Source organism: Pan paniscus, chromosome 1 (genome assembly GCF_029289425.2).
Source record: "Pan paniscus chromosome 1, NHGRI_mPanPan1-v2.0_pri, whole genome shotgun sequence".
NCBI classification, from domain to species: Eukaryota; Metazoa; Chordata; class Mammalia; order Primates; family Hominidae; genus Pan; species Pan paniscus.
The window spans coordinates 128984272-129006684 of NC_073249.2; the positions used below are offsets into that span (position 1 = coordinate 128984272).

Genomic DNA, 22413 nt, shown 5'->3' on the forward strand with positions numbered 1-22413 from the left:
AGCTGGGCAGAGGGTCGCTGGGGGCTGCCTCCGCAGAAAGGGCGTGTCCGTGGGCGAAGGTGCCCCCGCAAGCCTGCGGAAGCGCGTGACTTCGCGAATCCCGGGCCCGGGGCGGTGCCGGAGCCCCACCCCCGGCCGGCCGCGCTGCTCCGCAACCAGACTTGGCGGCCGAGCTGGGGAGGGGGCGGGGGCCCGGGGGCTGGGTCCCCGCGGAACTTCCAGATCGGAAGTGTGGCAGGTCTCTCAGGAACGCATATTTTCTTTTCGGATTCTCCGAGAAGGGGTGGAGTAACAGGATGGGAACCGGATTGGTTGCAGTGTGGCACAGACCTGGAACCTTCCTGAAAGAGGTTGGGGCAGGCAGTGACTGTTCAGACGTCCAATCTCTTTGGGACACCTCTTCAGCGCTGTCTTCCCTGCCTCTGCCTTTAGGACGAGTCTCAAACACCAACAAACGCAAGGCACGTCCCCCCTCTCAGGTCAGCTGCGAAGGCATGGGAGCAAGAGAGAGCCTCTCCCTCCTTCTACTTAGAGTTTTTGTTTGTTTGTTTGTTTGTTTCAAATATTAATGGAAGATAAAACAACGCGGATTTGTCACCTCCTAGCGAAGAGGAAGCCACCGCCACCACACCCCTCAAGCATGCCCGGGCACTCCTGGGGACAATCGGACGTGGCAGGAGTTGGCATGCCCAAGATGAAGCTGGGAAGGATGACCCAGAGTGGAAGGCGTGGGCTGGGGCTCCAGGTCTCAGCTCTCGCCAGCGTCGGACCACACAGCTTTGCCAGCTTTGCACCTTGCCTTTCCTTCTTGTGAGGCATCTGGGACCGTCCTATCAAGGCGCTTCAAAGGTGGAAGGACAGAGTGCTGGGGACAAGAACGTACCAGGCGCCCAGAAGATTCCACTAGCGCGGCCAAACACTAAGACCAGGTTTCCTCCCTGCGTGGTGGTCGTTGGTTGTGCACGGGCTGCGCAGGAAGACTGAATTCCTGAGAAATGGAAACTGCATGAGAAAAATCAAATAAACTTAGAGGCCTGTGAAGCTCTCCCTCTTGTCGCTCTGGGACCGCTCTAAGCTGAGCTACATCTCAGATACCTTCTCCCCCCTGGAGGATGGGCCTTTCTCAGGCACGAAGTGCGTGTGCCCCACTGGGCTCTTGCCCACAAGAGCAGTCTGAACCCTGGAGAGGCTGACACCGAGGTGTCTTGAAGGAAGCAGGCACACTCTCATGCTTCCCCACCTAGGGTTTTGCCTTTCTTCTAATATTTAGGATTCCCAGTGAAGGGTACTCCACACACACCCTCTCCCTACCCCTAATCCCACCCCATTGTGTCTGATCCCACAATTACTCCCAGGGTATCTATACTCAACAGCTTTTGCGCTCAAAGAACATTGTCGTCTGCAGGGAACGGGTGGAGCCCTTCTCAGAAGCTCCCGGGGGCGAGTCCATTTTAAGAATGAGTTGAAGTAGGAAAGAAAACACAGATGCTGTCTTTGCATTCGACATTCTATCACCAGCAAGAGAATATGTAACTCCTGTTCTTTCCTTCATTATTCCATGAATTACCTTTTTTCTCTAGGGATCTACCAGTTGGTGATTTAGGGCTTTTAAATATTATGCTTGTTATGTATTTAACAAAATGCAATATGTCTACTGGTGGCATTGTTTCCTTGGGAAATTAGAAAAGTAGAAACTACATACTCTAGTTCCTAGGTGGTCTCTGGAAAGTTGGCCTCATGCTGGTTGGCTAAATAATAAGTGTTTAGGATTTGAAAGGAAGAAAGAGAGCTGAAGGCCTGGTGACAGAGTTTGTGAGAAACAGAAGATGTAACACTCTGGCATTTGCTGAGGGGATGAGGTAGAACTTTTGAAAAATAAGCTATTCTATTCAGTTTTGTGCAAATTTATTGCAGTTGCTTCATAGAGGAAGAATAATGTTTAGAATGGAATAATTGCAAATGCTAGTGATGAAATCTAAAGGAAACCTCTACTCATAGTTAACTGAAAGTATTTTTGTTGTTGTTGTTTAAATACTTATCTCATTGCTTTCTTTCCTTTGCAGAATTATTTTCCTATACTAGTTTCCATTAGGTGTCAGTCTGAACTGGTTCTTACTTAAGTTAGGGGTGAAAATGTTCCATCATCACACCTTTTAAGATAAGAAAGTGGGAAAAATTAAAACTGTATTAAGTTGAAATTACTGGAGTTAATTTTTATTGTTAAAGGCAGCTTTTTTCTTCCCAGAAAAAATAATTTTAAATTATGTCGCCACTAGTCAATGACTGCTTTTGCCCTGTCACTGTCCATAGCCATGATTAAAGAAGTACAAAATGCTTGTTTGTGCTTTTCATGCTAGATCCAAGTAGTGTTAAGTAGTCATAATTTTTGGATGGCTTTTCAATTGATGTCCTAAGACTAGAAGGGTAAGCAGCCTTTTCTAATATTTCTTTTGCTTTACAAAGGTGATAGAAATTTTTCCTGAAAAAAGGAACATGGATTCAGCTTAAGCTGTTCATTTGACAATACTGAGGGCACAGTAAAGGAGGAGGGAGACAAATTGTGAAAATTCCTTTTGTCCACTAGTTTTACTTTAATAAATCCTGCTTAAATACTCAGAATTTATGAACACAATTTATGATGTATAGGTGGGAGATTTTAGGTCGCCCATTTAAATTTATATAATGTCTATAAATGGTCAATTTTATACTATAATATTCATTAATAAGCATAAGAAACATCATCTTGATTGGTCATTTGCTACTGAGTCCCGAGTAAGTAGCTTGATAGAAACTGCATTTTTCAGTAAATTTGCTTATTTTATTCTTTGTATTTGTGAATTCTGTTCTGATGTTGTTGCTTGAATAAAATTGTGGGGAGTGGTGATGGTATTCGTGGTTAAAGATCCATAGAGCATTATGACAACCCCATGAACTTTCCCTGAGGCCATTGTGAGCCCTAGAATGATGTGGCTCTTGGTGTCAGAGCAATGCCAATCTAGAACCAGAACAGAGGTCCCAGTGAAAGTCCAAGCAAAGGCAAGCAATGATGAAGTAGCATTTTGATGGAAGGAATATTCCAAAAACCCTATTATCAATTTTTGTCTTATTATATTCCACATTAGTCATGAGAAATTTTCAAATATAAAAATAGACAACAAAATTAGAGATGATGGGTATATTGGGAAACATTTTTGTGTTTTATGTAAGACAGAGGAGAAGTGCTAAGGACATAGAAGGAAAGACAGCATAAGGCCATCACAGTTGTTCACCATCTTGTCAATATGTACAGGTGCAGCTACCATTGTATCACGGAAATGACAGAATGATGTTCTTACTGTGTTGGAAAGTAGCGTATTCTGCATGGGAGACTTACTGTTTAAAAGTAAATTTCTTTTGGATATATTTTCCGTAAGAAGAAAAAATATAATAATGACATCAGAATATTTAAAGACTTTTAAATCATTTAGCTATTGAATTTAGTTATTGATAGCTGTACAACTATATACACAAATGGTAAGTAGATTTTAAGCAAATAGCTTTGTAGTACAATTTGTTTTTTAAATGTTTTCAGATTTTTATCTTAGTGCTTATACTTTAAATCTTGACTTACAAGTCTTGCGTTTAAGTCTAGAAAACATTTTGCATGATTGTATAAAATAAACATTTTAGTTGAGGAAACACTGCAGTTCATCCAAAAACATAAGCTAAAAAGATATATTATAATATTTTAAATTTCTTGAAATGTGTTTATTACCCAGTAATTAGTTGAGTTTGTTGAGTGCAGCCTAACAATAAAATCAGTGTATCTGTATGTTTGTATTGTTGACCAGCTTAAAAATTTATTACCAACTGTATCTTGTGAGTTCTGGGTTCTGCTACATCCTGGCTAATAATAATGTGAGCTAAGCAAGGCAGTCTGATCTTCAACACAATTAAAATATTGTAATACATATGCAAGGGTAAAGACAACACTTCATTTGCTTTATTTGTGGAAAAGCCCTTTGAGACTCATAGTATTTGAAAATATATATATATATATATATATAGTAGATCAAACTAGAACCAAATGTTAAAAACCTATGAGTTATAAAACATGCAGTTCAAAGATTTTAAATAAGGGTTATTGCCTTTATTAGTTTAAAACCAATACTGAATCTCATTCAGTTAAATTACAAACTAAAAAAGACATATTGCTGGAATCTATTAATACTATGTTTCCAGTTCAAATGAAATTTATACCATAATATGCTTTTTAAAAAGTTGACAAATTATATTACAATAGTGACATAATTGCATAATTTGAAAGTAGTGTCTATTTGTAAACTTGAATGAAATATGTGCTTTTTGGAAACACTTTTTCTGAAAAGATTATTTTTATAAAAATGATACATTTTAATTGGAAAGCTGATATTTCTTGCAATTTTGTTTTTAAAATTTGTATTCAATACATGAGTAAGTATTAATTGTTTGAAGCCTATTTTTGTCTCTCTAAGCTAGTGTAGTCAATTTCAATAACTGTTTCAAAGAAGTCTCAAGATAAACTAAAAATTACTCATTTAAAATAGTTTTTTATATATCTGCCAAATAGTCCATTAGTTTTTGGATTCCAAGAAGAATGAATGAATCAACGAATGAATGAATGAATGCTTCTACTATTCTGTCAGAAGCAGATATAAGAAAAAGACCTTTTCCTTTGTAATAGAAATATATCATGATAAGACTTCCAAATATCCTGGATTGTTTTACAGATAACTACACAGGAATTAAAGTTATAGAATGATTACTTTGTGGATCCAGTTTCATGTATTTTTTTTCCATAACTGTTATTTATATAGGCTTTGGTGTTTACTGAGACAAAGCAAATTAGAGAATTGAGGCTGTTACACGGAGAAATCTCAAATTTCATTTTGTCCCTCAATTACATGATACTTAAGGAGTGAGGTATATCCTGTGGTAGAAAGAACTTTGGAATAAGACTAGAAAATCTGATTTCGAGTAGTTTCTGTTGTGAACTATGACAATGGACCTATCACACAGCTTGCCTGGTCTTCACTTGTCTCATCCATGAGAAGGGCTAGATTTAGATTCGCTTAAGGCCTTTTTACCTCTTTAGGATTCCATTTCAAAGAAAGCCTTTTTTTTTTTTTTGTATGAATTCTACTCTTCATTTCATGTAAAGATGGTGGGCCAACTGATATCACAACTAAGAAGCTTTTAAAAGGTATTCACCAACATTTTGTCTTAGTATTAAATAATAAAATGGTCCTTAAGATTTTTACTTAAATTCTTAAAGCATGAAACACATGGAAATATTTGTTGCTTTTTCATGCTTCATTTTTTATTTGAAGTTTTAGTAGGGAAAAAAGCCCCAAAAGAATGCTTTACAGATTCATTCTAATGTGTTAGCATGGGAGTACACGTATATGTACATCTGTATAATAAATTTGAAGCTACTCAAACCGCAGATCTATCTTCATAAGCATTTTAGCCTAATGAGGCCAAATCACAAACAACTCCATTCAAAGTTGATGTATATGATTGTAGTGGATAAAGAATGAACATGAACACTTGGCCTCTAAAAATGTTTACTCCTTGTGTAAATGTTTATGCTATTAAATTCAATTACAATATTTGGAACGGCGTGAAAATTACTGTTTTTTTTCCATTCTGTTAAAAGGACCAATAATTGTCTAGGATATTTAATTCTTCTAAAATGGTTAATCTCTTAAAATACCTAGTCCAGTGTTTGGCACATAGTAGGTGCTCAAAATATTTATGAATTTTGTGAAAGCAGTGATATCCTTTTGGGGCATATGTGAATATAAATTTTACATTTTTTCATAATTATTTAAAGTCACTATTATATAAAATGATTGTTATACAGCATATATTTGTTTAATTTAATGTTAACATAAAATTTAATTCTTTAATTGTTTACTAATAGTGCAGTTATTCTTTGCCAAGAAGGAAAATACATTCTCTCTGATTATTTGATATAACTTTTAAATAACGGAAAAATCCATGGGAACATTGCTTTCAAGCTGATATTCTTTTTGAAACTCCAAGAATCTGTTCAATCTACTATTGAAATAGAAAATTTTAGTCCATGTGAATGTTACCTAATGTATTTATTTAATATTAAATGTATAAATATTTGTAAGAATTTATGAAGTTTTAAGAAGTAATCAATAGAAATGCACATTGTGCAATATAATAATTACTATGATAGGCATATTTTCAAAGCTAAAGATCTGTGTAAGTTTTTTAGTTTTAAAAAATGATTTACTAGGAAAACAGACTAAGTTACAATTTTATTTGAAAGGTGTGACTCTCCGGGAGGTTCAATTTATAGTAAATATAAATTGACTTTTTGATCACAAAATAATACACCCATCCTCTAAAAATTAATATGGTTTATCAGCTATTGCTTTATTCAGATAGTTTACATACTATCCATTCTCAGTTTAATTATGGGTATAAAACATTATGTCCATTGAAAACTTTGACTCTGATTTGTGTGCTAAATGGAAGCAAGCATAAAAAGAATAGAGATCTAAGGAGAAAAAATTAATTAAAAAATAAAAACTTTGAGAATAAGTTCAATAAAAATTCTACAAATCTTTCAAAAGTAATTGCCTTCAAATATATATCTGGGGGTAGGAGTGTGAGGTTTGGAAGCCATTTATTCACACTTTTATTAAAATATCTCATGTTCCTTTTTGTTGTTGGATGTAGTTGTCCATAAAACAGCTTTGAAATTGTTTTAATATTATATATTAGAACAGAGTCAAAATAAGGAGATTCTTTACCATAAACAAGCATATTTTTGTTAGTTGTGAATGCTATGTTTATTAAAAATAGTGAGTGACATTAAACTTCTGAGGCGGTTTCACATTTACGTTTGGTGATTTGTGTAGATAACAATTGAATTTGACAAGAGAAAAGGGACAATGATAGCAAGTAACAATGTTAATGATGTGGACTGGAGTGAAGAATGTGCAGATTTTGGTGATGTATTAAAGTAACAATAATGAAATTCCTGGTGGCTGGGACCAGTACACCTTGAAAAAATATAAATCTTAGGAAACATTAGAAGAGGTCTTGCTCTTTATATGGTACCGTTTACCCTGTTGTGATGGGTAGTGTTCAATATTGATTGTATATAGTTTATCTGTGTAGAAGGATTCTTTCACAGTATGAGTGACAAGTGTATCCCAGAGTTCTTGCTTTCAAAGTCATGCTCTGATACAGAAATTTGAATCAATTAAAATAGAAATAAACTCTGAATAAAATAAGCCTAGCTTATCTGTAGAAAATTGAGAAAGGCAAGAAATCTGGATGTTTCTCAAATAAAAGAAAGAACATCAGTCTGAAAAGACAGACTTCTGAAAATTGAGCCTAGGGGGATATGGCTTAAAAGAGACAGCCTTTTTAACAGTTTTTCTATTAGAAAACATATGTGTGATACTTGAATTTATGCTCTAGAAGTAAAGTAACCTAGGAGGATTTGTTAAGACAGTATTCCCTGATATAAAATACTGATACCGAGAGTTTAGTTTTTCCTATTCACTTAATTGATTTAGATTTTAGAGAGGAAATCTATTTGTTAGTTAACCATGATAAAGATAGAGAAGACTGACACATTTGTCCTTGTCTAACTTGGCCTTTATTTCCAAATACGTAACATTTCCACCTGATCATTTGTTTGCTTTTAATATGACTATTTTCCATTCCTATAACCACATGGAATACAAAATTTCAAAAGTCTTTGATAAGCTCATAGTAAACTCATATGATAGTTAGTTATCATTATAAATTTCTATCTCAGATCTAGTTCTTTGGTATGTAATACAATTCCCATGTTTCCCATATGAAGTCCTCACAACACAGAGAATCCAAATAACATCTCCATGGACACCCAGATAATATTTGGAACCCATTTTCTAAGTCCTTGTTGGGTGTTTTCTTTCTAATACATCACACTAAAACTTCACTAAATGTTGAAGTTTTTCTCACATTACTCTTCCTATTGTCTGAGAATAATTCTTATATTTTTCATACTATTCAGTGACATTTTACCCAAGTAATCTAAACTTTTCAAAAATTCTTATATTGTATATATAGATGTGAATGTATCAACAGATTCCAAAGGTCTCTAGTGTGCTTGTACTAATGATTTTTTAAATCTTGGAAAATGGTATAGGCTATCTTAATGTAGAAACAGAAGATGAATCATAATTAAAGGAATAATTTGACCTTTTACCCTAGTTGAAAATATTTCAGTAAAACAAGGGAAATGTTAATCACAATTACATCAACTCAGTTTAATAAGCTTCCAAATGCAAATGTTGACTAAAAGATTGGATACAAAAATATTTGTAATGCAGTGTATTCAATGAAAAATTTAAAGTGACATTGTTAAATAATAGTGACCCCATGATGTTCTCATACCAAATAACAGAAATAAAATCACATTTTAATAAACAATTTAAAATTATATTTACTTTTACTTCACTTTTTAAATGTTCAAAGTTATCTTGTTGAATAAATAAGGACAGATCAGCTCTTGGATTAGGGCAGAATCAAAGTAAAATTCTCAATTTTGCAATTGAACCCTGTTCACTTCTGTTGTGCTATTTATGAAAATTGCATGGTGGTCTGTCACTGCCACATCTGGGTTACTTGCAATGCTAACAATTTAGGGGTTTGAGAAGGTGATTTTGCACTGTGGGTTCAACCAACTTATCAATCGTGAAGCATGCTCCTCGTACATATGTTGCTTAACAACAAGGATACATTCTGAGAAACACATCCTTAGGCAATTTTGGCATTGTAGGAACAACCTAGAATGTACTTACAGAAACCCACATGGTATAGCCTACTATACACCTAGACTGTATGGCAGCCTACTGCTCTTAGGCTGGAAACCTGTACAGCCACATGTTACTATACTGAATAATGTAGCCCATTGTAACACAATGGTAAGTATTTGTGAATCTAAACACTCTAAATATAGAAAAGGTATAGTAGGAATACAGTATTACAAGTTTATGGGATCACCATTGTATATCTAGCCTGTCACTGATAGATACACCATTATGTGCCGTATGACTACCAAATCATTCCTCTATCATAGCAGTGAGGGTTCACTAGAAAAATGGTGTAACTATCTTTGTTTTAAATTCATCAAGATAGAAAGTTGATATCCTTTTGACCATTTAATCCCATTTAATAGGTTTTCCTACTTTATTAATTATAAACAATAACTGTAAATAACTATGTTCATTCTCTTTCTAAAGTTTTTTAAAAAGGTTGTAGATATAATCCCAAGATAGGTAGGTAGATAGACAGACAGACTAACTTTTTAAAATCTATTTTCTTGCTCAACTGAAAATAATCCAGTGGAAAAATTGGCACTGAGAAGCCACACCTAAAATAATCAATATTTTGTCCAAAGAAAAATATTTTATGGATTCACATAATTTGGCCAAGAACAAAATGTTTTAAATTGTGTAAAGGATATATATTAATCCTCATACCAGCTAATTAAGCTTCTTCTGTACAACATACAGTTTTAAGTTAACAGTAATTAATATAGCCAGCTTGGAACCTCAGGAAGCTAAAGCCAGCAAGTGCTTTTTGGTTCACTCGAGAGGATGCGGTTTGATTGCTGGCGCCAGTAAACAGGTTGGGAATTGTCAACATTGTAATTAGCAGCAAGTTTCTGGATTCTCTGCCTGCCAGACTAGTGGGCTGATGCTTGGAGCAGTTGCCCCAGTGGGGAGAGTGAAAAACAAAGGAAGGGAATTTGAGCAACCTTGGTAGGCTCTGCCAGCATATGCCACTGGACCAATGTTTTTCTTGGCAAAGTTCTATTTTAAGACATCTAGCAGTGGTTTCCACAAAATATGAAACTCACCATAGCAACCAAAATGGCAAGCGTCTCTAGGAACCTTTCCTTGATTGGGTATCAGGTCAAACTGTGTTCAGAGTGATATTGCCTTATGTGCAGTATGCTCTGTACCGTGCACAATGTGGTTATTAACAGTATGATTAAAAGGGTTAAAATCTGTTTTGGCAGCAATCCTTAAATAGTCTGCCTCTGCCAAAAAGCCTTCAAAGAATAAGGTTATGCAAACCTTATTAACCCTTCGTGTAGTACAAATGGAAAGGAAATGTCAACCTGAATACCACCGAGCATCCAATCTTCACTACTTACTTACATGATCATTTCAATTTGGTTTTCTTAATTCCAAACCATGTGATTGTTATGATCAAAGGTTGTCATAGATTTTAAACCCAAACCGTATTTGCAGTGACTGTAAGATGAGGACTACATTAGTAAAGTTTATAAGTAATTTATAACCCAACTGAACAAAAATTAGACTATCTTTTGAAACCTGCTTAATAAAAGTTCATGTTATATATGTATAGACACACATATATGTAAAATTTCACTATCTTAGAATATTTTATCTTATCTAAAATAAACAACATGCATACTCTGAGTAGTCACAGGATAAATACTAACCCACCTACCTTGTGGCAAAAGCACGATAACAAATCCTTTGGCCTTTTCTTTCTTTCTTTTTTTTTTTTTTTTTTAAAAAAAGCATCTCTGTAGTAAATTTATTTTTCTTTTCAGTGAAAAAAAGGTCAAGGTTGCTGGGCATTGCTAAAATACACATACTAATTTCTCCCAAATAAGTGATTGGAGTCATATCACAGATATTCTTACTGTCACTATCTTTGCCAAAATGTGAGGAGGAGTTTCAAAAAGATAAACAGCATACAGAGAGACAAACAAAATAGCTTTCTTTACTGTTTAAAAAAAGTCCTCAAATGGATCAACGTGCTATATTAAGCAATTGCCAAGTGGAAATTTCTGCAGGTGGATTATCAAAAGTGCACAAAAATGGCTGTGTAGATCTGGCACCCAGGTGTCTGGTGTAGCATTTAGCGGACTCTTTTGTGGGGAGAAGGATTACTCATTTGTTGGAGAGAGTTCAGTTCTCTAATCCTCCTCCACAACAGAATCCATGTTGGAGTGAACAAGCAACACGATTCTTATCCACTCTCTCTAGACTCTGAGGAATGCTCCACAATTATTTATTATTTTCACTGGAATTAGATGCCTACAGGTGGCCCCATAATGTGCCTCCAGGGATACAACCTGCTGTAAATTTTTAAGTTACATTAACTCAGCAGTATGTTGTCTTATAATGATAGTTCATTCAGTTTATGGGGAAAGGAAAGGAAGCAGAAAGGCAGTATTTCGTGTTAAGCATCATTACAGCTCTTTCCCCGTTCTTTCTTTGAAGTTAGTAAAGGATATTTGGCAGAAGCAACACTCCTGGTGTTTTGGTGTGGGCTGTGTCTCCTGATAGATTCAGAAAGGAGGTCACAGGCTCCAGGCCTCTGTATCATATCCCAGGGACAGATTTGTTTATGGGGTGTCAGTATTAAAAACAGGCAGAGCAGTAGGACTTTTTCTTTTTTTATTCTTTTTTTCTCTTATTATTTCCCCTTTTTTGCCTCCCTTTCTCCCTTCCTTTCTTCTCTTCTTTCTTTCTTTCTTTCTTTCTTTCTTTCTTTCTTTCTTTCTTTCTTTCGTCTCTGAATGACTTCTATTACTCAAGTGTTTTGTCATTAGTGGTCTTTCATATTATATTAGGAAAAAATTAGTTTAGTTTTATCGAGACATTTGGGCTTATGATGCTGTTGCAATTTCACCCCTGTCACATATCCTATATTCTGCAATTGTTTTTTCCTGGGTGTTTGGGTTACCGATCAGTGAGAGAAGGAGGGAACTGCTTCATAGCTTTTTGGTCATTGAGTTTTATGCCTATCCTTTCTTTGTAATGGTGCAGTTGTCACTGAATGGATGCAGTTAATTCCCTCGTATGTTTTTGGATACAATTCTCAGAGCTGATGAAAAAACAAAAATAATATCTAAATTAATATACTTTAGGAGTAGAAATTAGTAGAAACATTTTTAGGGGCAATACACAAGTCGATTTAAGCCTCAGAAGTCCTAGTACTGGGTTATAAAGCTCCTTCTTACAGCCATAACAGAGTAAAATTTGTCTCCCACCATTCTATTCTCATTAAACCTATAGCTTATATTACAAGTAACAATGATGATGTGCATATTTTAAAAATATATTTTATGTGTACAAAGTCATATCTAAGTTATTGAAAAGTACACAATAAAACTTGTTTTAGTGTTAAAACATTTTTATTAAAATTCCTGTATCATAGACGTGGGCAAACTTAGTAGCATAAGGCCAGTTGGACACTTGCGAAGTTATCTGCCTTAATATACAAACACCTACACTAGCCCATCTTTTATTTTATAGCAAGGGATGAACTTGCTGAGAAAAAGCAACTTGTATATTCAAAAGAACTAGGATGTCTTTCAGAGTAAATCATTAAATATCCATTATGCATGTACTATTCATGAGGTTTGTGTCCAGGTCTGCCAACATTTCTTAAGTACCTACTATGCAACTGGTATTCTTCTAACTGCTGGGGCTACTGAGGAATAATTAACAGACCTTGCCCTTGAAGCATCCATGATGTACGGGACCTCTTACAATTCAGGCTGTTGGAGACTTGGTGAGGAAGTCAAAGGAATGTAAAGCAGCATCCTCCTTTCAAGGAGCGGACTAGGATGTTGTTAATATTAAATATTAAACTGTATGAAAGTGATTGTTTCTGCAAGCCCTTACTGTTGTCTCTTCACCAGAACATACTTACATGTCACAGATGTAGTAATAAGTTCTTTCTAGAAGTAGATTTGCCTTCTCTTTTTTCCTTTAAAGTATGGAAAGTCTTTCAGAACTGAGTAGACTAAGGAAGCACCAGTTAGGAAAAGGAAAACATACACACTTTTTCACATCAAAGCAATAGTTACTGTATAACCAATTATAAGTTATATAATACCATTTATAATGAAACATGATTATATTATCCCAGGACAAATTATTCGTGTATCCATAGTTATCAGAAAATATGTTTTAGTGATTATAAAATGATAGTGCTTGCATGTAATTCCCAAATTCATTAATATTTGATTCCAGAGTCAATAAGTGTCTTTTGAGAATGTGATGATAGGCTTTATAAAAGAAAGTGCTGAACGCATTATGCTGTACTTCAGAAAGTGGTTCTCAAAATGGGGCCTTCTTAGCAGTAGCCTGAGTGTCACCTGGGAACTTGTTAAAAATGCCTGTTCTCAGACCACATAACAGGCCCACTGAATAAAAACTGTGAACCCTAATCTGAGTCTTAACGAGCCCAATTCTGATGCCTGCTAGAATTTGAGAACCACTGCTTTCTATTGATTTTTTTAAAATGACAATTAAAGTCAGGTTCTATGCAACACTGATCCAGTGCTGACCCATTTTAGGCTCTCTTGTAGATTTAAAGTTACAAGTTATTATTATTAATTAAACCAGATATCTTAAATTAAAAATTATCACTTTACTTATCTGGTAAATTCTACATTTGGGAAATATTTTAAGCCCCCATTTTGAGTTCTATTTATGTAAAACTTACATAGTATTCTTATTAGTGTTATATAATGCTCACATTGCTATCTTTATAATTATAACATTAGATTGAATTTTTCCAGGACTTAAACCATTCTTTTATTTAATTTATTATTATTTTTGTAATTCCAGTAGCTGTCCCAATTTTTTACTCTGGTATTTAATTATATCCCAGTTTACAATCTAGGAGAATCAGCTTAATTTTATAAAAGGCATACAATATTGAATAAGACCTTTAGATCATTTGTGTGTGTGTGTGTGTGTGTGTGTGTTATTGTCTCATGGATTATTATTAAAGTTTTCTCATTCATCTATGACACAAATAATTTTTAAATTCCCGTGGAAGGCAATTGCCCTGACAAAACTATTTGAGCACTTATACAATGTTCTAGTATTACAGTAGCATAAAATAAGTTTCCTAATATCTGTATTGGAACTGTATTTAATAAAAATTTACTTAGAACATCGGTGATTATATAATAGTAAAAATGAATGTTACTGGTTAAGCAATTAGATTATATGAGTTCTCATTATACCAACTGGAAATTGTCTTACAAAACTATAATATGTTCTTACTTCAAACCACAGCTTTTTATTGAAGCTTTCATAAAAACATTAGAAATTCAAAGCCTGGCCTGTTTAAAATGCAGCTCTAAAACTTAGTGAATAGTTTCTTGTTTAGTGCTTTAAATTAAAACAGAAAAGAACAACTGTTGAGACCATGTAACTCTGGATTGTAAGACCTAAACTAGTCCTGTGACTTTTACATTTTGGCTTTTGTGTTTAACACAAAAAAAATAATATCAAACCACCTCGAATATAACACTGAAGTAAGTGGCTGACAATGTCAGTGGGCTTTTTCTCAGTCCAAAGTCTTCTTTTCATTAATGAAACACTGTGTTTGCTTATGTCAATGCATGAACTTAGTCATACACATTATAGGATGCCAGGATATATAACAAAGAATTAATGATAATATTTTTTAGTAAAAGTGCATCTTTGGGGGGTTTTCTCTTTGTTCAAATCCACCCCCCCCCCCGCCCGTCTCTGTACGAGGGAGCTGCTTTCTTCTTCCTTTCTTTTTTCTTGCCTATTAAAGTTTTTGCTCCAAAAAAGAAAAAAAAAGTAAAAGTGCAGCTTTTACTAATATGTGAACACAAAAGGTAATGGCCTGAGTAGCAAAAAATTCACCTAAGGAAGAAGTATGTGTAACATTGATTAATAAATTCTGTGGTATTTTACTTCCTATCCCTAACACATTGATGTATTCCATAATACTCTGTTTTCTCAAACAGTTATTTGACTGTGTAACAGATCTTCCCCTCACTAAAAATACATTCTGACTATAAGCATAGAAATGTAAATCCATTTCAGAATATAATCTTATTTCCTTTTCATGGTAGGGGTGAGTAACACTGTCCAAACTTACAAACTTAAGAGAGAGTCACAGTGGTGGAACAATTTATGCACACCCAGTTTAGATGGAATGATTGACAGGAAATATGTAAGAAATTCAAGTTATTCTTATGGAGGGAAAAAAGGTCTATTATTTTGACAGTTAACATTTTAAGATTAAGCACTTTAGATTAACCAGCAAGGAAAATGAAATCATTTTAATAGGCCTGTAGTTTGATGGATTTAGTTATTAAATTAAATAGACACTAATTTAAAGGTTACTACTTCAACCCTTAAACAAAGAGAGTTTTAACTGTGTAAAAAGATGCAAATAAAGTACCAAGTAGCTTATATTTAGGCAGAGAAGATACTTAAAATTCAGAAATGTCAAAACCAGCTTATTCTTCTGTTGCAATGTAATTAAATGTTTCAGTTTATTTATCTTTAGTTTATCTTAAGTTGTATGATGGATTAATTGTACTCAATAATTGTTTTGCTGTTAATGGTTTACATATTCTTTTTTATATTAACAAGTGTTATTTTAAACATTTTATAAAGGAAAGTTTGAAAAGAGTTGTTTAATATCACAAAACCCATTGTGATCTTTCTCAAGTGAATTTATAGATTTATTTTTTTGGCTACATCTTTTGTCTAGTTGTGGGCCTATATCACTGATAATCCCATAACACAAGTTATTATATTAAGAGCTGGAAAACTTATCAGATGTGAGCTTATTAATTATTCACAATAAAACATTAACAGTTTAACATTTCTCTTCTGGAAAGCTCAACATGTTTTACATAGTTGATTTATTCATATCTCTTAACCATTTTATTTGCAGAGCGTTACCTTTGCTATTTAGATTTTTAATATGCCTATAAAGTAGATTTATGATAGAAAAGAATTCTAAATTACTCAGTTAAAAATGTATTCTTTTATACTTATTGAACTCTAATTTTTACGTAAAGTTTTGCAGTTTGTAGTATGTGAAATCTTACACTTAAAAAAGACAATATTTAGTATATTTTTAATAAATTACCATTCAAAAATGCATGTTGGATTGCATTAGGTTAAGAAGTATTACCAGAATATCTATTTATAATAGAAAACTGTTGCAATTATAATTATATGCTAAATCTATATATTCATAAAATAATTAAGTTAAAATTATTTTAATTTTTAGATACTTGACATAGGAGTTCATAGTTCTCCTGAATTCTGAATTGCATTTCATCTTCCAAAACTTTCAAATAAGATTTATATGATATAAATTTTCATTAAAAAAACTTGGAATGTTTGACCATACAGGAAAAGATAATTGAAGAAAGACTTACTAAGGAAATAAAAGTGAAAGTACACTTTGGTCAGGTATTAAGTCCAGGTATTAAAATTAGCATACCAAAATACAAAATTTTATATATAACCTGTTTATTAAATCAAAGTATTTCTAATGCCTTTCTTTTCTGTTCTTTCATTTTGATCCATATCGACTTTAATGCCACGACTGGCTCACTACTAAGTATCAGTCAAGATCATAATTTAGCACTTACCTCAAATTACATGAAAATCGAATCCAAAAATGGCATACTGCAACCAGGTCTACTTTCATGTATCAAAATGGATTGCTGTACATTATAAATGATACTCCCTGATGTTTTTGCAATGATTCATGAAACTATGGGGCTGACATTTTAGTGCAAAGAATTCCATAAATGTTAATAAAGCAGGAAAACGAATCGCAAAGCACTTCTAGATCATGATAAAGCCAGGTATTCAAATAACTTTAATCTCTTTCTATTACTAATGCTGTTTGTAATGCTTAAAAGATATCAAAATACAATATAAAATATTTTTATAGCTAAATGAATCGAAATTAAATGTTACAAATCAAAACTGAGCTATGATAAAAGATCATCACATGATAATTAAGCTTTTGCTTTTACATCTCTTAGTATAACATACCACTTACAAAATATCCAATCTTTAGGATGATTTAGCATCTTAGCCTGATGTAGAAACAATTACAAAATATAAAGAATTATCATTTATTTCATTTTGATGTTATGTGATACATTTCTTAAAAGAAACTTTGAATCAAGTTTTAAATTCTGTACTGATTCATTAGCTTTTACCCTAGTTGATGTGGGTTTCTTAATCTTTAAAATGGAATCCCTCATCTCTCACACAGATGCCATTTCTTTAGTTATATGTGTTTAGATACATTTTAAAATGTAACATTTTTTAAATCTTTCACTTGTTAATTATATTTAATAATTTATTTGAAAAACTAGGCCACTTATGTCAAAGATGCCACTATTTATTTTTAATCAAGAGTTAAAAATGTAGTTTGCCTTAAACAATTCTAATATGATTTCCCAAAATGATATTTGGTACATGATGATTACTGTTTTCATTTTTGTCTGTTTAACTTTACATGTTTATCAGTAGAAAGTACACTTATGGTAAAAAAAAAAAAAAACTATTATATTGTTTATATAATTTTTTTCTAAAAGAATTAGCTTCATTTTGATTTCTTTCCATTTTTTAATAAGAGGGACATTTATATGAAATTTTTATTTTACCTTTATTATAATATAAAATTACACTAATTTAAGGATTAAAGTTCATATTCAGAAAGGGCATTTATTTTATTTTATTTTTATTTTGCTATATACATAATAATTTGCTTTCTGTGTCCAGACCCAAATGGATATAGAAATTATTTTGAAATAAAAACATTAATTTTTAGTATTTAAGTTCCTTTAGTTACATATTTTACAGAACTATTTATGTATTATTAAATGTTTACATACATACATGTGTTTGATTTGCATTGATTTGTGATGATTATTATATTTCCAATCTGTCTTTACTATGAATATTGGTTTTTTCCCAGAGTATCTAGTTTTAAACAAAAAGTAATCTGTCAATGCAAATCTCTTGGTGTAGCATATTTGAAATTTTATCTACAAGTAGATGTAGACGGAAGTGTACTTACTTAGTATTTATTATGGTCTCAATTTCTGTGAATTTCATGCTCACTTTTCCCCTTCATTTCTTTTTCAAATGGCCACTTTGTCATATGTTTTAACTGTAGGAAGATGAAAAACTCTAAAAGTGCTCACCATCAGCATAAAGTGAGGCATTTTGAGCTCTACTGTGCAAAATGAAAGCATAATAGTCACTGCAAGGAAGACTTAAAGTTCTATTATCCTGTCATTTATACTTAGAGGCACTTCAGTTTCTGGAATAGTTTAAACAAAGGAAATTTGGAATGGATTTCTCTTTAAAATTTTGAAAACCTGGAATCCTGAGGCTGAAAGACTATGGAATACCTTCGACCACCTTCCAGATAATATCTGGATGGAGGATAATATGTGATGTAATAAGCTATAAGTGTCAAGATATGTGAGCATTAAAAAAGGAAGCTGATTTTGTGATGCCACTTATATCACCTCCACTAAGGGAATAGGTCAGCACACTGCAACTGATTTCCCATTTCTGCAAAACAGTGCAGTTCTGCTTCAGGCTCTGAATTTGGGATTTCCTGTTGAAGTCAAAACTCGGTCTATGCTGTCCTGGGGGGTCAGGAACAAAATAGGTTGTGATTATGGAAACAGTATCTCTGGGCTCACTACCAAATCCTCCAGTACTCCTGGGTGTCAATTTGACCTATTATAATAGAACCTCACAGGGTGGAACATCTCCCCTCAATCCTCAGTCCTGATAGATTCTGGGTCCATATGTATGAAGGCTCTATCTTTAAACGGGTATCTTTGAATCAACAATATAATTGTTTTGAGAGTTGAGTGGTGGAAGAGACTTAAGTGGTCATTTGGTAAAATCCAACTTATTTTAAAGATGACAAACTGAGCTTAGAGATATTACAGTTTTCTTTTTCCAGTAAAAGTCCTGCTGATAGTAGTAACTCTGAAGTCATGAATCAGTTGAGTACACATGTGGTTTGACCTATCAAGCATTTGTCACTACCATCATGATTGTTACTACAAAAGTGATTATTATTATGAAAATATTTCTTCCTCACCTATAGTTTATCACTAACTTCCCCATTATTTACTTGACCACTGGATATCTTATGGAACTTACTTAATTTACAAGGTATTTTAATGTCTTTATTTGAAGTAAATATATTGTTCAAATGTAACATGACAAACATTGAATTCTTTTTCCCTTTATGAAACACAGAGGCTGGAAGGACAACTCTATGTCCAGTTATTAATGCTAATATGTACACTAACATTAAAAATAACTGATTTTCACATTCAGTGCATCTACTTGTTGGCATTCACATGATGTCACAATTCCCTCCTTTTCTGTGTAAATCTGATTAAGGGGCTTCTCCTGCCATTATTTTGCACGCAAAACTTCGTTCCATTTTGACAACAATCCTCTTTACACAAAGACCTAAAGGTTGAACACTGAAAGTACCTAACCATTACTGTATATTGAATCATGTCTTTTCACATAAAATTGCAAATATGGTTTGAGAGCCAATTTCCAGATTACTCTGGTTGAGTAGGACTAATTACTTTTAAACTGGGTGCAGCCAGGGTCTGCCAAAACAGTGCTGAATTCTTCCAATCATAGGCGAGCTCTACACATCCTGAGATTGTCTCATACTGAAGTGCTGTAAGATTATTCATGCTTGTAGTAATGATTAACTATAAAAATAATGCCAATTGCAGATGATCGTAATAACAGCAGCTATAGTTTATTGAATGCCTACCATGGGGCAGGCATGGTATATAGTATCTATTATCTCGTTTCATTTCCTCTTGAAAACAATCTTATGTGAGGTATTATTATTATTTTCTAAATTTTGTTTAAAAACTGAGTTTCCAGAGATGAGTCTGAGAAAAACATTAGTTTGCGAAGTAGTAGACTTGAGTTCTATTCCTGCTTTTACCACTAGCTGAAATGTGACTATAGGTTCAACACTTAGTACCTCATTTCCCTCCTCTACAGAATTAGGTTATAGAACTAGCTTTAACTTTCTGTGACTTTTAAAAAGCTCAAAGCAGTTTATTATTTTTTTGAGAAAGAAAATCTTTTTTAAAGCATTCATAGTAACAGTATCACTGAACAGTATTTTTCTGGTATTTCCCACATTCTCATCCGATTTCATGGCTTCAAACACAGAACAAAATCATCATTAATATAAAAGGAAGCCCATATTCTGACCAGATCAGTGAAGCGCAGAGAAAGATATGAAATTCACTTACAATGGGTCAGACTCTTACAAAGTTTGAATTTAGCAACATGAATTTATTATGCTGCATATATAAAAAATTAAATGGATGATGTGAAGCAAGGTGGGAATCTAGTACAAGCATAAAGGATATTTACTGTATGTGTGATGAAGCATAAAAATACATTTTTCTCCTTCAAAAAGCAAAATGTTGGATATATTCACATAAAACACCTTAGGCTATATCAAGAACACTGTACTTAAATACTTAAGTACATTTACATACTATTTATGTAAATGTATTGACTTAATCATAGCAGCTCTAGGGATTCATGATAAGCTGTGAAAATTGTCTATAAAAGATAAATGAATGACCCTTTAAAATAGAATAAAAATTAAGTATAGCACACCAGCAATTTTAAGCACATATACGTACCATTCTGAAAATCTGTGCTTTTGCAATGTTAGCAGTTCCTTATATAGTTCTCATAGTGATGCATCCACATCACATATACAGTCTCCTAAACATATTGTATTTTTCTTAGAACATCAAACACCATTATGTCCCATGTCAATTTTGTAATATTTTGAAAGAACAAAATATGGTATAGTAAGCTGACATATTTTCCTTCATTGAAATATTCTTTTGTGTGTAAACTTTTTACAGATTTTTCTCACCATTTTCTCCTTTTCTAAAGTTGACAAAAATGTAAATGATGGCAAAGTGGAAAGAATTATCACTTCTTTCCAAAGTTACTACTCTGTGCTCTCATACTGCTATTGTGTAAATATTGACTAAATTTCACAATTGTATCTGAAATAATAATAAATAATTGCTCCCACTTGGAAAATAGGATTTTTTTTCACACATATACAAATATGTCACTTGCCCACTGTGAGCAAGTAAGCAATAAAAAGTATGGTGAAGTTTTATTTCACTCATTTATTTATTGAACATTTATTTATTGAGCTCTACTATTTGCCAGGTACTATGCAAGGCACTGAATGGCATTGCTAAAAAAAAAGACAAAGTTGATACCTAAATGAAGCTTACAGTATGATGAGAGAGGTGCAAAACCAAATCAATAAAGAGAATCAGTGATTACAAATAGTGAAAACTTTCGTAGAGGAAGTTAACACCCAAGGAGATAGAGATAAATTAGGGAGGCCAATTTAGATAAGGTAGAATGAGGATCTTTCTGAGATACTAAAAGATAAAAATAAAACTAATGCGTGATGAAGAGTGTTCTAAGCCATGGCAATTTCAAGTACAGAGACATTGAAACATATCAAAATATTTTATGAATACATTCTCTGCTTTGTCCTTCAGTTTCATTAATTAGCATGATTCTCAGGAAAATTCAAACTCTTTGCGCAAAGATTTGCCAAAGAGATATCAGGCATTTTTGAAAAGCTGTAGTAATTTGGAAAAATAAAGAAATTACTCTTTAAAAATAGCTTTCAGAGGGGAAAATACTTAATACTTAAAATATTATTCTTCACTGGATATAATGTTTTTAAGAAACTTCAATCTCTTATAGCAATGATCTCTGAACTTCCTGTGTTTGTAATAGCATGTGGGAAAGATCAAGGTGTTTTTATACAGTGTGAATCTTATTCTGATGATTTTTTGTCCTTAGCATAGTAACTGTTTCTTATTTATTTCTTCTTATTCTCAATAAATGCGTTGGATTTCCAAAATATATACTATATTTGAGGAAGTCAGAAAAAATAGAAGTTATTTGTCAAAAATACCTAAAAGCATTTTTATGTGAACTCATCATTTTAGAAAAAAAAGTACATGGACCAGCTCAAAGACTGATTTAATGAAGTATCCTATCATTGGGTTATACATAGGTGCTAGTTAGAGAGTGCATTGTTTTGTCTTGAAATATTTACATTGCAAAAATAAATTAAAGAATGTTTTCTAAAGCCATTTTAGATTTTTTTATGAAAGTATATTTTGATCAATTGACACAAAAATTCATGATAATGGCATCATATACTTACATAACTCCATAACAAATAAAAAATAAAAGAAATTTTGTGTGATTTTATGTACATAATGTAAGGATGTGTCTTTTTTGGCCATTCTGAAATTTTATTTGATTCAAATATTCTTAATTGACTGGTACTGAGTGACAAGAATTAAATAAAAATTGAATTAGTTTAATAACTTTGCATTTCCTGATTAAATGATAATGCTACCAGATGTAAACTAAAACTGGTATATTCTATTAATCTTTAGCTTAATACTTG

The 22413-nt window shown here is 33.1% G+C and overlaps 1 protein-coding gene across 1 annotated transcript; it reads left to right on the forward strand.

The window, feature by feature from the left end:
* The first annotated feature begins 206 nt into the window (after positions 1-206).
* Positions 207-22137, forward strand: LOC117974801 (uncharacterized). Its single transcript, XM_055115742.2, is given in 2 exon segments — positions 207-534; positions 537-22137. Coding segments are annotated over 2 exon segments (516 nt in total). The 5' UTR covers positions 207-296; the 3' UTR covers positions 815-22137.
* Positions 22138-22413: the final 276 nt, after the last annotated feature.